This window comes from Pieris rapae, chromosome 13 (genome assembly GCF_905147795.1).
Source record: "Pieris rapae chromosome 13, ilPieRapa1.1, whole genome shotgun sequence".
NCBI classification, from domain to species: Eukaryota; Metazoa; Arthropoda; class Insecta; order Lepidoptera; family Pieridae; genus Pieris; species Pieris rapae.
In genome coordinates, this window is record NC_059521.1 from 10,092,616 (window position 1) to 10,109,848 (window position 17,233).

At 33.2% G+C, this 17,233-nt stretch overlaps 1 protein-coding gene across 7 annotated transcripts in view; it reads right to left on the reverse strand.

Moving 5' to 3' along the window:
• Positions 1 to 17,233, reverse strand: part of LOC110998317 (fasciclin-2) — a 96,693-nt gene that overhangs the window by 2,438 nt on the left and 77,022 nt on the right. The window contains exons 2-16 of one of the 7 annotated variants that reach the window (XM_045630645.1): positions 8,538 to 8,700; positions 8,030 to 8,190; positions 7,616 to 7,740; positions 6,877 to 7,017; positions 6,625 to 6,759; positions 6,128 to 6,435; positions 5,546 to 5,667; positions 5,149 to 5,299; positions 4,672 to 4,864; positions 4,064 to 4,338; positions 3,844 to 3,991; positions 3,545 to 3,737; positions 806 to 1,001; positions 527 to 595; positions 48 to 68 (exon numbers count right to left, since the gene is read on the reverse strand). In XM_045630645.1, the coding sequence (XP_045486601.1) occupies positions 48 to 68; positions 527 to 595; positions 806 to 1,001; positions 3,545 to 3,737; positions 3,844 to 3,991; positions 4,064 to 4,338; positions 4,672 to 4,864; positions 5,149 to 5,299; positions 5,546 to 5,667; positions 6,128 to 6,435; positions 6,625 to 6,759; positions 6,877 to 7,017; positions 7,616 to 7,740; positions 8,030 to 8,190; positions 8,538 to 8,700 (2,401 nt within the window). Of the gene's footprint in view, positions 1 to 47; positions 69 to 526; positions 632 to 805; positions 1,002 to 2,243; positions 2,894 to 3,544; positions 3,738 to 3,843; positions 3,992 to 4,063; positions 4,339 to 4,671; positions 4,865 to 5,148; positions 5,300 to 5,545; positions 5,668 to 6,127; positions 6,436 to 6,624; positions 6,760 to 6,876; positions 7,018 to 7,615; positions 7,741 to 8,029; positions 8,191 to 8,537; positions 8,701 to 17,233 lie in introns of those variants that run through there. The other 6 variants (XM_045630644.1, XM_045630646.1, XM_022266876.2 and 3 more) reach the window with 6 other exon arrangements.

The window sequence follows — 17,233 nt, forward strand, 5'->3', positions numbered from 1 at the left end:
ATGCCAACAAAAGTGCTGTAGTTAATACAAAATAGAATATATCTTACACTGGTGTCGTTGGAATATAACTATGAGTGACCAAATAGCAGCGTGAAGGACATGAAAATATAATTTGTTAGAGTCAACGATTCATATTATTTATAGAAAGTATTTTCATTGATAATCAGTATAATTAGGAATATAAATTGACTGTCAATAAAAATAGCGAGGTGAACAATATCGTCAAAATAAACTATGTGAAATAAAAAGCAAACGTTACTAAACACTGTCGTAAGAGATGTTCCAAGCAAACTCCAACTAGAGATTACTTTAAAAAGTTATTATCTAGTTCAACGATTTTGTAATAACATCTACATGTCTACCAAACCAGCAAAAATGTACACTTGCGACTAATGGTTTAATTTCCAAATGCAAAACGCTAAGCTGGCGCTGAAACTGTACAATGCCCAATAAAATAGATTAATCAAGACTTGTGACATCCGTGTAGCAATCGCACAGAGAAAGCATGCAATTGTGAGCGCCTTACGTTGGTGTCGGCACGAGCTTGACCGGAGGCGGCAGCGGCGCGGGGGAGGGCGGGGCTCGCGGCTTCGTGCTGCAATAAGGGAGCGGGAAGCGCCAACCGTACAGACTAGCGGGCAGAAACATCTCTCATCGACACTAACACTTATGAAGAGGGGAACCAGGACGAAAGTCAAATCATAAAACAGTTCGAGGAAGTAGAAAAGGGTAACAAAAAAGGGATGTCGATGATAGTAATAAAATGATCAAATGAATGAAATTTAAAACACTAAAAATTCATTACCTTCCTAATTTTGTTTCGTCATCCTTGTGGGTCTTAACGCGTTTACCACAGATCGTTGCGATGACACCTTGCCTTCGGAAGCAGAAGAGGAGGAGATCCACTATGAGAAGGCAGATCAGGACACCGGCCAACGCTATTCCAACTATGGCTCCGCTTGAAAGCAGTTGAGGTGGTGCAAATCCTGAACGTTCGACACCTGTTAAAATAGAATCATTTAAGACTAACTATCGCACAGGAAGGGAACAGAGACAGCAAAGTCTATTATAAACATTTGAAAGAATTTAATTTATCAAAACCAAAGACTTTACTGTGCTCAATTGTTAGTTTTATGCATCATATCAAGTAAGCTGATGATGTTATGTGATATTAAATGACTGTAACAAATGTGATGTAAATAATTCATTGGTTACAGTCAAGTCTAAACAGAGTGCTTTCGAAGAAGACAACGTGCACCCAATCACCGAATTGACAAACAAATTCTATATTTTTTGAAAGAGAAAGCTCTCTGTGTGATGAAATGGGGTTTGAATTAACCTAACTGATGATGACAGCAGAAGATAATGATGCATAAAATAGAGCCCTAATTAAACAACGAGAAAGAAAAGTTGTCAAGATGCAAACATTCCATAGAACTTGACGCAAAATAAAGTTTCAAACCCCATGACAAATCTGTCGAGTCTATAAGCGAATCTTGCTACTAAATTCATAAAATAAATACAATTTTCTATTCCATCACCACAATAATAAGTAATTGGATTAAACTATATAAATACTTATACTAGAATTCAATATTTGTAGTTTTATTATAAAAATTAATAACAGCAATAAAAGATTCAAACTACAAACATCAAAGAACGAAAAAGAACTCTAAAATAGTTCAGTTAAATACCGAATACCTTAAAACCATATAAAACAATTTAATTATTTCACTCATGCTAACCTGTATAATCTGATCAGATATAAAATACTAAAATAAACTCTGGATTAACACAATCTAAACGACTAATCTAGTGAGAGACTAATCAAATAAATTTCTATATAATTATAATCCTAGAGAAGATACCTTTTATGCTGGTTAGGAAGGTACATGCTATGCCGTTTCGGAAAGATATCAAGAAAGTGAATTTAATAGCATGTTCATGCAATACACATATGAAGGGTAATTAGTACATTCCAAAATAAATTGTATAGCAAATATTAACTATATTAATATGAATACAAAATATATTTACCCATTCATCAGTCAGGGCCACAAACACACTTTGCAATCGAACAATATTCAAGGGGTAATTTTATCTTGAGCATCTTGACAGCTTTTTGCTGGGAATTTAACTCGCTTTGGGATGCCGCAAACGCAACAAACAACAAAAATGAACGAATGAATGGATTCATCATCATCATTCATTCATTTTCATTTAAAATAAAAATATGTATAACATTTATTTTGGAAACATTTATTCTTTGCACATTGGTCATTTTCAGTTTGCATCATAACCATGTCCTTCACCGAAGAATTCAACCTATCTAAGCCGCTCTTCATTTTCACACATAATTTGAGATGGACGATTGTCTTTAATACTAATTGAGATAATCTAAGTCTTATTAAAAGGAATACAATAGTCATCGAAAATTCGTACATTATGACTTACCCTACAACATGCAAAATTTTAAGTAGGTATCAACTTTATAAACGTAAATACTGTTAGCAATCGGCAGTGCATTATTTATTATCCATTAACTATCTACTCTACACAAGTTTAGAATAATTATCCCTTTGATAACTTCAGTATAATTCATTTAATATATCAAAAGAAACAAATCCAATAGTTAAAGCATAAATTTTAGTAAACACATATCGTATCATTTAATGACGATTTGTTCAAAATATTAGACAGTAAGATCTATATAGCTATTTTACACTTAATAAATCAATTTATCACAAAAATCTAAATAACAGTCATCTTTGGACTCATTTAAATTTTCACTAGTTTAAAATCTTTCAATTGAGATTAATTACTAATATTGCAAAAAGAGTATCCATTATACTGTGAGCCCATTGGAAATTGCGAGGACTTCCATTGGGATTACCTAAAAAATATTAATATGGTAAATACATTAGGACTGCGAAGACCAAAAACTAATTGAAAACACATCGTTGAAATAATATTCTAAATATGAAAATGAAACTTACCAATACAGAAATATCTACTTCGTTTTAAACAAACACAATGGGAATGGGATGGTTAAATTCTAATAAAACGTTTTAGTTGAACCCCATGCGTATGGTCAGTTAGAGAAAATTAACACAAGCGCAAAAGTATTTACGTTTTACAATAATATAAATGATAGTTAAAATTATAGAAAATTAAAATACGATTCCTTAAACACTGTCACAAATATAGCATTCAGGTAAGCTAAGGCAAGATGAAGATGTCAAACAATTGTTATAGAATAAAACTTAAAACTAAAATATACAAAAATGATTCAGAAATAACAATACTTATTCAAACTTATTCCAACATTGTACTCAATAAACATAGCCAGAATTACAGAAGTAAACTATCTACTAGATGAAAGCGAAAATGAAAATGTTCACATCTCACAAAACACTAACTAGAGTGACAAATAAAACTGAAACGTAACATGTGAAGGTGGACGCCGCAGAAGTGTTCGGATCGGGTGCGGTATAAACATCGTAGAAACCAGCTCGATGAGGGATTTCGTTATCTTGGTACTCACCGAGGGCCGTCTGTACGTAGAGCTGGGCTGGCAAGGAGTAGCCCAGTATATTGTGAGCTCTGACGTGCATTCTGTATCTAGTGTCTGGCTGTAGACCTCGGACCTCGTAGTTAATAGCTTCGTATGACTTTAGCTCTTCCGTCAAACAATCTGCTTCTCCCGATATGCGCCATTCACCGCTAACTTTCATGACCTAAAACGTAAATTAATTTGACGCCCAATTTCGAAAGTGGATTAACAGTACAGTATATTTTCTTAAGAAGAATGTAAGATAATCACAAAAAATGTAGCACACTTACTGGACAATAGCTTATTTCATACATATCGATTGGTTCACCGTTGTGAGCCGGAACTTTCCATTGCAATTCGTATCTATCGGCAAACTTTCCATGAATCAGCGATTCAGAACTCACTGCTTCTCTCCACTTAGGTTGTTCCGGAGGAGACCTGTAATGATTACATCGTGATGAAATATGAATTTGCATTCAAAGATCAATTTATTCCCGACACAACACAAACCTCCTAGGCATAATAACAGTGATTGGAGCGCCCCAACTTCCAACGCCAACTCGATTTACTGCCGCAAATCTAAAGTCATAGGAGAACATAGGTCTCAAGTTCTCAACGATGTAAGGGGAGTTAGCAGACCACGTTCTATTCATAGCTAAATTCCAATCGTAGTTGCCGTTTTCCTTGTATTGAGTGGTGTAGGCTAGGATCGGAGGGCCCATCTCTTCTGGGGGCCCAACTATACTGAATGATACGGAAGTGGCTGTGATAGTCTCTTGTTTAGCCTGGAATAATAAGAATGCATTAAAATAATTAATTTAAAAGACGTTTTTATATCCATACTTGCCTCTATTGCAGTTTACTTTTAACCAAAAAGAAGTTATTATAATATTTTCTTAACACGAATATTATCTAAAAGCTATTTAATTCGAATAACCGTTAATTCGTTAATTAGCCTGTTAATACGAAAAACTCGGAAAGGAAAATCAAATAATTATCATTTCCCGTGATGTAACAAGTACCTTTTAAACACGATTTATATGCAATATATGAAAATTTTCATAAAATAATTTTTAATTGCTTTATACTTGTAGACAATTGCATGAATAAAATCTTACTTGAATAACAGTGCCTGGAGGGAAAGCTTCCCTTAAATGGTTGATATGCTCGGCTTCTCCCAATGAGTTGGTCGCTATACATTTGTAAACGCCGTAAAGGCTTCTATCGGTGGGCGTGACTGTGACGTAGCTAATGGGGCCCGATCCGTATATTCTCACTTGTGGAGACTCGATTAGATCGACATCGTGGAACCTAGAAATATTATGTCAATTTTAACATTATCTGTTATATAAATAACTAAAGTAAAAACTGAAAGCTTAATTTTTCTATTTTATTATTAATTAAACTTTCCAACGTTATATTAAATCTTTTTGCAATCTGATGTTGTTTTAGGTTCTTAGGTCTCACCTTATAATATAATTAGTTATCTAGTCCAGCATGCTAATACATACACTACATATACAAATATCTGCAGTCTACTGGGAAGCAAACATAATTCCTTTTTACGCCTAATATGAACTTGTGGGAAAACTTACTTCCATTTGATAGTTGCGTTGGGAATACTTTCGGCGATGCAACTGATGTTCACAGGTTGTGAATTCCAACTCCAGATCGGTACATTCGACATATGTTCAAATGTTGGCTTAAATTGAACAGTTAGATGTCCGTTCTTTCTTGCTTCACCACCTGAAAATATACATATTCCTCAACGTCCTCGGACAATCCGTTATTTCAGTACAACCCTATACAATTTAAAATTATCAGTCATACAACAATACAAAAGAATTTTATGCCTATACATACCAAAAATTCACAGACAGAAATATATCTACTTGTAAAACTAGTTTAGAGACAGAATCAGAAAATAAAATTAATGAAGACATCATCTTGATTGAAAAAAATTCGTTTCGTGAAGTCAATCTCTTTTTTTACCTTCGTTTTCAGCGACACATTCATATAAGCCATCGTCTGTTCTATTCAATGATGTAATAGTAATCACCGCACTTGACTGCATCTGGTCACCCGTTTGGCGATTACTGGTTTCGATTATGATCCTAAAAAGAATATTAATTAATGTTAATATAAGTGACAGTTTCATTGAAAATCACACCGAGAGATAATTCCAAAAATACAGCTATAATTAAATAGATTTATGTATGTAAGAGCGTTGATAAAAAAGTCATACAAAATCTTTGTTAAGTAACCTAATCTTACGCGGCATAATTTATTTATATTCGAGAGGAAAATAATAGTTATATCCACCTGGTATAACTATTATAAAATTATAGAATTTTTCCTATGTGATTTCTTGTATTTAATTTTGTCTGTCTATAGTTAAATGTTATAGTTGCTTTGGTCACTGCCAAATGTAGTAGCCAATGAATCATACAACTTCTAAATATTCAATGAACATCATTTGAATAATACATTGACTACTAATTTGAGGGTTTTTACAACATCGAGATTTTAAAGAAGTTAAATTAGGGACCAAACTAGAAAATAAATATTGATTACCTTCCATCATCATTAGGACCGTTTAGAAGCCGCTCAGAGCTGCTTAATTTCCTAAAGCTAATCCTGGGTGCAGGTCTACCTGAGGCTTTACATTCTAATCTGCCTTCGGTTTTCTCGGCAGCCGTAGTGTTATATAGTTCAAATATTTTTGGTGGAACTAAAACCTCTACTTCGATTTCCGTCTCGTTATGACCCGCCTGATTGACAGCACTGCAAATATATTTTCCGTAGTCACCAGCCTCCACGCGGTCAAATGTAAGTAGACCTTTAATTTCGTTCACGCTGAACCGAGAAGCAGTTCCCAAATTCTGAAAAAAAAAATTAATTTTCCAAAATTACATTATTTTTTACTATTTGATGCCTGCATCTTAATTAAAACTATAAATAAATTGCAATATAGTTTATACTTAAACATTTACATACAGGTAAAGCGGGCAAGACCAAATCATGTTTAAAATGATTAAAGAAATCTCATAAGATTGTAAAAAAAACGTTACCTCTCGTGTTGAAGCTTTAATCCATGAATAAGTTGGTGGTGGCTTTCCTCTTGCTTTGCAGGTGATTGACGCAGACTCTCCTTCTTTAATCACTACTCTTGTTTCTCTTTCTTCCATTTCTGGAGCTGTGTATACCTGGCAAATGTAATTAAAGTTAAAATTTATTTTTAAATACATTTCAATACATAAAGTCGCTGAGTCATGGAAAGTTCTAGTGCCACTGGTATGTAATTTTAGACATTTAATCCATACCTCGAGTTTTATATTCCTTTCAGCCAGTTCTCCTGTTTGAATGACAACAGCCCTGCATGTATATGTTCCGTCGTCACTTTCCTCAATACTTTTAATTAATAGGCCGTTTACATCAATGACGTATCGATCACCTGTCAAAATCTAGAACAATACATTCTATTATTAATACTATGTAAGTAGTTAAATTTTTTACAGTAACTGTTTAGAAATAAAATACAAGTGAAAATATGTTGACAAACTGAAATATTTTAATGAATACGATAACCAACCTTTAGAATCGGAAATAAATCTATAATGTATAAAAGATAGATTAACACATAATATATTTAAAAACACACATAGATGTCTGGGCAGATCTAGGATTAAGAAAACTAACTATGTTGAATGTTACGTAAGAAAAATGATTAAACAATCACCATTGTTAGTCATTTATAACATGTATGGCATCCCGTAACGTTCAAATTGGATTATTAGTCCTGAGGCTTCCACATGTTTGACCTGCGTAAGCCCACTAAATCCTTCAAAGGATCATTGTCTATGTGTGTGAATATTTAACGCACAGTAGATTGACAATTTGAATGTGACATAACATGATAGTTGTGTGTTGACGTATATGTTGCATATAAATAAGCTTTTATAACTAAAATATATCCAGTCGTAATATCTTATATATTGATAATATTGTACTTCTAACCAAGTTACATTCAATAAAATAAATATTAATAGAAATGATACATACGGGAGTGCCTTCTTTAAACCAATCCACTGAAGGTGCGGGCTCGGCAGTGACTTCGCACATTACTTTAAAGTCTTTTCCTTTTGTCGCATACTGATTTTCATTCGCGTTTGTCCATGTAATTGCCACTAAAATAAAAAGTTTCTAAATAAAAGCAGAAAATGTTGTTTAGAATAACATGAGTATGGAACAGACATTTCTGCGTCTCTGATTATTTCCAGGCTTTCATGACTTGCACAAAAAAGTTGACGAAACGCACCCAGACATTTTTAACGTTTCTTAAAACGAAAAAAAACTATAGAAAAATAGAGACAACCTGTGCGTAATAATATACTAAAATCGTAATAAGACTAAGCTTTAAGATAAAAAATATTGGCTTATATTCTATTAAGACTAAATACAATTAAATTTGCGTACCAAAAGTGTCCAAAATAACGCTAGCACTGAGCGGCATGTTGGTAAAGGTTGCTTCACAAGTGTAATTGCCTGCCATCGCCGGCGTGATTGACGATATGTATAATAGCTGAAGTTGTTTTGCGGGCATTGGCTCGGTGTAGATTTCGGGTCGCGTGCCAGACCTGCACAAACGTATAGTGTAAATCGTCAAGCTCCATTCCTCTGTCGAGAGATGCGCCTGATGAGTTTCATGGGTTTCTAGATGACTTTAACTTGATTGTGTGGAATAATTTTTAGAGGATATTATAAAAATTTAGTCTAATATCTAATTAGTACCCAATCCCACAACTGAATTACTTGACTGTAATTATTTATATGATGGAAAATTAGACATTATGCACAGGAAATCACTCAGAAAATTGAACTTTAATGTAATCCTTATTATGTAGAACTAGATAATAGGCTATTTTTATTTTTTATTAATTAGTAGAATTGCTAGATGTAAGTTAATCTTTCTTGCTATACTTACGCAGCCTCATTTATGATCTGGCCTTTAGGATCCCTCCACTGTGGCTGTGACACTAGGGCGGGGTCTGACGCATCAGCCTGGCACGTAAGCACAACAGACTTCCCAACAGCCACCGTTTGCTGCTTTTGCATCGGGAATATCCTCAGATTCTGAGCTGAACATCCTTTAAAAGAAAATATATATGTAAAAAATAATGCTTCAATTCATTTTTTGTAATTATTTAGTTCATACACTAAGTGGCTTTTATAATCTACATGGTAGGTGGCAAATATATACCACAAACAAAAATTAATATTAGATTTCAAAGTACATATTCATTTCACTGAAATCAAGCCCATCCAACGGCGTTATATATATGTATATATATATGTGTGTGTGTTAGCGACGGTGAGGGTGAAAAGAAGTAGATAAAAGTGGGTGCAATAAAATACTAACAAACTACGTATAGGTATAGGTGTATACGTACTTTAAAGATGCTAAAATTTTTATTAAAAAAGACTTAAAATTTACGCTTCCCTACAATTTCATGGATATCGTTTCATTTAATTGTCGATACTAAATTTAAGAATAGGCCCTTGTTAACATACCATACCGAATATTTGTGGCGCATAAAATACCGGAGGGTGTATAGAACTCTTTAATTAAGTTCGGAACAATTTATTCCCAAGCACGTGACACAGTTACTTGAACAACGCGAGCCAAAGTTTCGGGCCCATATGACGAGAAGGCTGGTAATTTATGTCTTTTAACAAATGCATTTTTACATAGATTATAAGTTTTAATGTAGCTTAATTTCTCACTGTGCTTTACGGGCAAACAATGTTTAAATATTTGTTGGTATTTCAAGAATGGTTGAAAACTTGTGTGCATATATTATGTATGTATAAGTTTCATTAATAAATGCATGGAATCAAGCCTGGGGTTATGGGTTGGACACATTCTAATTTTTTTGTTTATAGATAAAATCTCTCACATCAGCTTACCGAAATCATATATTGTTGAGGATTTTCCACGATATTTCGTAAATATCATAAAAAACGGCAGCTGTTCCAACAAAGATATAGGTATATAATCAATGGGGGAGAGGAGAATTTTTTACGTTTTATGTATGCAGACCACGTCCAGCCGACGTCCCTTCGTTTCCAACGAATTTTATTTTTTACGCTACATTCGTCTTAACCAACCATTTTCTTTTGATTTTCCCAACAAACTTACAACTTTCAATATTTAATTCACGTTTAGTGGATTAGCTCAATACTAACGATATTACTTTAGAGATTCCTGTTTATTTAATTTCAGAAATAAAATTTTAAATAGTTATTATAGATTACCTACTGGTAATCTAGATTTTGTCGGTATTACTGCGGAGGGTTAATATACTAAAATAGTATTCTAGATTCATGTAAGTCGTATTTTAGATACAACAGAAACCAATGGCACTCTAACCTTTTAGTCTGGGCCTCAGGTTTCTGTATCTGTTTCATGACGGCAAGTAGGTGTTCAGTCGTTCCGATACGGGGCGGGGATTGAATTATGCATTATCGATAATATTATTTTCGATTTTGAGATACTGTACACCACAGAAAAATATACTATTGAGGTTTTAAGGGGTTCAACGTAGTAATTATGTTAAGAAAACTATTTGATTTTTTTCTGTAGATGCTACAAGTGTAAATACAAGTATAGTCACAATATAATTATTGACCAATTTTAAAGCGACATAGAAAACAAAGCTATAACAACCCAATTAAAATCCGCCGAATAAAATTGCTTTATAAATAAACAGGAATTTGCAATATTCGTTTGAAACGACATCAATGAGGTTTAGGGGGTTGTGGACAAATTCTCAAATGAGGGGACAAGTGAATTAAGCGAGCAATGGATTAAAGGGTTTGCGGCGTTGCCTCATAACGTAGTCATTGTAACCCGACGTGGTTTCCTATTACCAATTATGTTCTAACAAGGATTTGTATACACATTCTGATACGAATGAGGTGTTATTATATTGTTAATTTGACTCCAAAATCCTTTTGTCTTTATGTGAAATGTTGAAATATCATTATTATTCAAATTTGTTTCAATATGTCTTGAGAAACATTATACTCAACGATAAGCATAGTGTCACAATATTCTAATACGCTTTTGATCCTAGAACTGGTAAAAATTGTAAATATAGACAATTAATTTACAAGGCAAGTACATACAAACAAACACAGCACTCGAAACGTGAAATTATGTAATAAAATTTACGTCAATCCTCTTTCAACTATTACTTCAAGCGACACTAATAACTCATTATAATAACGCAAATTTTAATTGTACTATTTAATTTACGCCTGCTAATTTATTTAAAAGAAGATTGGCCAACTACAATAAAAGCCAAAATCTAGGAACACAAATAAATAACAATTAATACTGATTGTCTGTATAACTATTTAACAGGCAATCACAGGATGCTTTATCCTTAATGACTATTGCTTAATAATGTAATTCTTACAAACCATAAATATAACAAAAGAAGAGTAGGTTTGAAAAAATATAACCTAAGGGATTCTATACTCATGCAGTCTCGAAACTGAAATTGGTAAGAAATAACTTTTTAATTGTGTTTAACGTCGGTTCCAACGTGCATCGTTATTATCTCAAAAATAATAGCAAAGATAACACATTTTCATATGGGACGGTACTTCAAACAATTCCAAACAATGCGATTCCCATAAAATAAAACTTTTCATTTCGATTAATCCTGTGCGGTTCGACCCCTGCCGGTCTTCAAGTCACCTCCGAGTTTCCAACAATAGGCCAATCGCACGTGAAGTGAAACGAACCGAGACAGTTTCAGGTCTACTGCAGTCCCGGGTCCCATTGGAAATCAGTAAAACCCCGACAAACACGTTGTTATACAGGTAGTCGTATGAAATACACAGCAGGTTTTGCTGTAAACGTGCTTTTTAGTTTTATTTAAAATATATTATTTACTTATGTGGTGTCAGAATTTTAAACGGTATTCACGGTACTCACAATTATTTGTATTTCATAGTGACATGACTCACTGATATGACACATAGACAAAAAATAACAAAACTTTACAGAAAGCATAATATAATATTGGCCACATTTTCTCTTTGGATGAAACAGTATTAAGCTAAATTTGTGTGAATCTCTCAACAAATAACAAAGCGTTTTCAATAGCTGCGTAGATGGAATTAAATGTTTTTAAGATTAACATCAAAGTGTTCTCTTGTAGAAACAGGCCCGAATTAAACATGGGGTATTGTGATTAATCGTTTCGGCATTATTTCCCAATTAAGCCCACCTACCCCAGCGGAGTCGTCGACACGCCGGAGGGAAGAATTTCCCCTTGGAAGAAAACCTGGAGAATCTGCAGCATTTACTCGAATAGATAGGGTTGTCTATTTCACTATACATTTTTTTTGTGAAATACCTATACAGTAAAATTTGTATTATAATTTTAAATAATATTAAGAAGCCATTTTTATTTGTATAATTTTATTCTATATCCCTTTATTCGCTTACATCGGAATAAAAAAGTATTTTCTAAACATACAATTAATAATAAAATATAAAATTCGAGGAACGGTATGTTAGATTATCAGAGCTGTATAGTAAAGTAGTACTCAACACACAGATGGCCAGATTTTAAAATTTCATTTATTTTTTCATTAATCGTGCCCTAGGCACGAAAATATTTGTATCGAAGTTTTGATTTGAATCTGTAGATACATTAGTAATACCAGTACTTCAATGGTAATCTAATCTGTGTTTCGCATCGTACATTCACAATAAACTAGTAGACAACCCTAAATGTGTTAAGGCAGTTGTGGATTAGTGAAAACCTTTGTTCCTGTAACGTCCGTAATCCGCGATTTGACGAAAATGAATACCTCCCATGTCATACTAAGCCAGCTTTGTGAATTCGAATTACTTACTTGCTCACTAAGCGAAGATAATTCAATGCAAACAGAATGCCACCGTGAGAATCGAGCGTCGTCACGCGATACTTCACACACAGATAACTTCTATACACTTTGGTAATAAGATATTCTAAACCTATGTTACAAATGGACTAAACATAAACTTTGTTTTAGAATTAACAACATTTAGTTTACATATTCGGTACTATATTCAAATTAAAAATTGCAACGGATAGTCTATATTAATGAAGACTTACACAATTACAAAACCAAAATAAACAATTCTTCCGAAATATATATAAAACTAAAATAATTACGAAAACAAATGAAATATAAATGAAAAGGTACCATTAAGTATATGCACGAGATAAATAAGAAAACACAATGTTAATTGTTTTATTAAAATGGTAACACCGCGCAAGTTATGTAACTATGATAATAGTTTAGCATTGGCGATACTTAAGCACTCAAAAAAGCTGGGCTAGTGAACAAGAACTACACTATCACAATGTCTTATCTATACATTAATAGGATTTAAAATAAAAATGTATAATTAATGCCTTTAATAGTAAAAAGCAGTTGCCTAGAGGTTTGAGCGTGTTACCGTCTCAACGTTCAAATCATGGCTGGGAACCAATTGATTTGATTGTTTGTCTGCGAATATAACACGCCCTTGAAGGAAATAATCGTTAAGAGTGCCTTAGACCTAAACAGGTGATGGCGTGTGCCAGGCAGGCTACCTACTAGTATAAGAAAATTAATAATCACATATAAATCTCCTTAGATCTTTAATAGGTAGTAGTAGTAGTTTTATCCTTCATATGTGAATTAATTATAAATAAAATGAAGCTTTACGTAGTAATATCCTACGTCACCGGGTAATTAATTAATGTTTCTGTATAACATGTATCGTATACCGTGGTATCAGTTAAAGCATATCCTAGAAATGTCTCAGGCGTAGGACACGTCGAGTATTACAATTAGTCCTCTGAAGATGTTTGGGAAAGCCACTCTCTGCGGTTTCCTTTGATAAGGCCGGGCTCTGGGTTTCCAGGTGTTCAGTTTATTTCCGATAAACGTTAGTGAATTAGTGAGGTTAAGATATTTATAACGTGATTGATGTATAACATTAGCACATTTGAAAATTATTGCAGATTCAATTAATAAATTCAAACATACCGTTTTACAATTAGCTAGAACAATACGTACACAATCAAACTTAAGCAAGATCTGCTTAGCCCGTGGGCGTAATTAAAACTATACCATCAAATGCATCGAAATGAAACAATGGAACAAATAAACAATATATGTATTATCAAGAATGGTTGAAAATTGACGTAATCCTATGTACCTACTAATATTTAACGAGAGTACCGTGAATGAAAACTTTTTCAAACACATTACCATTTTACCTGCGAAGTAACCTAATAAATCACCCCACACTCGCACTCCAAGAACGGTAATTTACTTTCCGACCACATAAAACATACAAACGACAGACATCTACACTTGATATGAGATCTCAGAGGGTTTTCAATGAACTGCGCCAAAACTCCGCACAAATTTTATAAAGTTAAAAAAACTAGGTAAACAGATGTTGCAGTTTCAGACGATATTAGCTGGCTGGCTGGACAAAGTATTTGGCTGCACCCGTAATTCTAACCCAAAACTGCTTCATCAGCAGTTAAACAAACTTACCACCAGACCAAAGAGACATTCATTTATTTATTTTTAAAACGAATAGATAGTGCGATCAAAATAGCTATATTGACAATAAATATTGAGTCTAATGTGTTAAGCATTTCTAACTTAAAACTCCATTCACAAATAATCTACTACAGGAGTGAGGTAATGTTTTTTAGTGAGCAACCCTAATCTTCACTGAAAAGACCGTAATTGAGGGAAATAAGAGGAATGACGTTGTGTATTCTGTTTACGGGAAATATACGGAACTGAAATCAAGAAACTCGGCTCAAAGGGAACGACGTGTTTTATTTTTCATATTACCTGTACGCATTTCACATAAATACTGCGTTATATTTTACTTATAGCCCATGCTATACATATGTACAACGCAACTTAAAATCTTTTATTTATATAGTAATATTTTTATTACATACATTAAGGAATCCCTATATCACAATACAAGACAGTTATTAATACTTTTCAATTATTTGTACATTTTTTCACCACATCACATCATTCACACCACACCATTCTAAGATGCCGTGCGATCAGAGAAAATCTTAGTTTATTACTCTTGTGTTTGCTTCAAAATGAGATAATTAATACTTGTAATAAATAAATAAGTGTAATATAATAGTTAAAATCATTAGCAACCATTTTAAAATGTAGCTTCGGTTAGCCGTATCTATGCATCGCGTAAACATTGCTTCTTGTACTTTGACCCTTCGTTCATCCCAGAATGTCCAATTAACAAATTCATAGACATTTATTGTTTAATTAGCGTTTTGCTATTTGTAAAATTAACACAACGAATACACAAAATGTTCTCTCACAACAAAACACAAGGACGAAACCCAAACACAGCATTCGTTCTGATTGCGCCGTAAAGACGCAATTACGCCAACGAGAACCTTCGCAGTAATAAATTTTTCCTAGCCCCACCTTCATTATCAGTTTAGCACAAGGGTTCTCCATAAAGAAAACAAAAAAGACCTTAAAATTCAGTTGAGTAGAGGGGCGTAACGAAGTGTAGGACACTTAAAACAATAGCTAAATACGTGGGGCAGGACATCGCACTCGGCTGAAGGACCTGCGAGGGTCCTTTATATGTGCTGAATTGAGTTTTAGCACAGGTTAATTTTAAATTTCTCAAGTCTCATTCGAGTGCTTATAAAGCTGACTTGGGGTTTGCGGATAAGCTAAGTGTTTTGTTGAGCACGCTCAAGAAAGTTTATTAGGTCGCCTTTACACTTTGTATAAAAAAAATTCTAAGTAAAGCAAGTTATTTCATACAAATTTATATATTTCAATATTTGTTTTAGTTATGAACTTAAATATTATGGCAGACTTAGTAGATATGGCATCAAAAAAAAACATAGGTACAATTAGTGTACTCTTTTAATCTACTAATCGTAATACAGACGCTGATTTCGCTTCCGTAAAACAACTGTTTTATTTGTTATCTCAAGGATAGCAAAAATAAACATGCTAAAGTATTTAAAAGAAAATTCAAAGAAGGCTGAGAGAAATAAATGATTAAGCCAATTTGAATTTAATCCAAAAAAGCATTAACCCAATCAACGATCGTCGTTAATTAGTTTTGTTTACCAATAGGTCCTTTTAAAATTGGGAAGGGGGGTCCAATTGATCCAATTTCACCCCTGTCTTGCCGTCCATTAATTACAGTGTGATGCCGGCTCTGCCCCTGTGCCTCTGACTTGGTTTATAGCCCACAAACAAACCGACATCATTGCATTGTAAATTACTTCGCACCTAGCTGAAATTGCTGAACGTTACAATTTTAGCTTCCTATGCAAATGCTTTAAAACGAGTATATAATCGATTGTATTGTTCGTAGAGGAGTGAAAATTTCAGGGTCATATGAATTTTTTTATTCTAAGTCATAACAAAATAAAAAAAATTGTTGCATAAAAATTAAAATTTTTAATTAACAAATGTTAAAGCTTATAATTGCGATTACATATTTCGAAACGAAAGCTTTAATTTCGAAGTAATAGAAATATTACCCATACCAGTATATAGAAGTGAAGATTTATCTACTTGACATGTATTATATGACAAACGAAAACGCCAGGAAACAAGTGCTCGAGATGATTCAACGCAAATCGAAGCCAAGGTCATCTCTATAAAACATCCTACGCAAATTACACTCAATTCGCTAAAGTATATCGTACTTGCTGGGTGCATTTCAATAGGTCACATGGTTTCAATAAAAAATCATTTGATGAGGCGCCAGCCGATTTTGCTTGTCTATTCTAGCAATTTAATGAAACCGGAGACTCCTAGAACTATGTATGACAAGTAGTATGTTCAATGCACATATACATAAAAGCATACAATAAAATGAAACATTGATACAATAAAATACAAGTTATTGTTTTATATTAAAACTGAAATTGCTATAATACTACTGATGCTATCGTTCGAAAAGCATCAGTGAGTATTCGCCAATATACTTCAATACGATGAATGTAATGTATATTAGATTAACTAATGCCTGGAAGAAATCGATCGAAAGCGATAAGGCCGCCAGTTGCTCTCCTTTTCATTTAATTATGTTAAATTTTTATATTCTAATGTAACGAAGTGTTAATAAATAAAAATAAACTAATTAATTAACATAAATGGCAATGTAAGACAAAGTCACTTTGAACTTGTGAATTAGTTTTGTTTTTAATATTCTAACATTTAAATACCTATCATCTAATGCATAATAACACGTCACTTAAAGTTTATAAATTTGGTAAGTTGTACAGTTATATTGATAATAACAGTAAAAGGGGATTTAGTTGTAGAAAAAGCGATTAGGTTAGTGGTTGGCACAGTGCCTACGAGATATTAACGTCGTTTAAGAAACGTCTGCACTATCACTAAATATTTGTAACAAATTCAAATTCTTTTTTTAGAAATTTAAAGCTAATTGAACATTTATACGATTTTTTGATAACTTTTATTAATAAAACTCAACAGTACCGATGATTGACAAATTGCAAAAAGAGACGGGTAAAGTCGAGTAAATAATGTGACCAATTCGTCAAGTCTTTGTTTATTTAT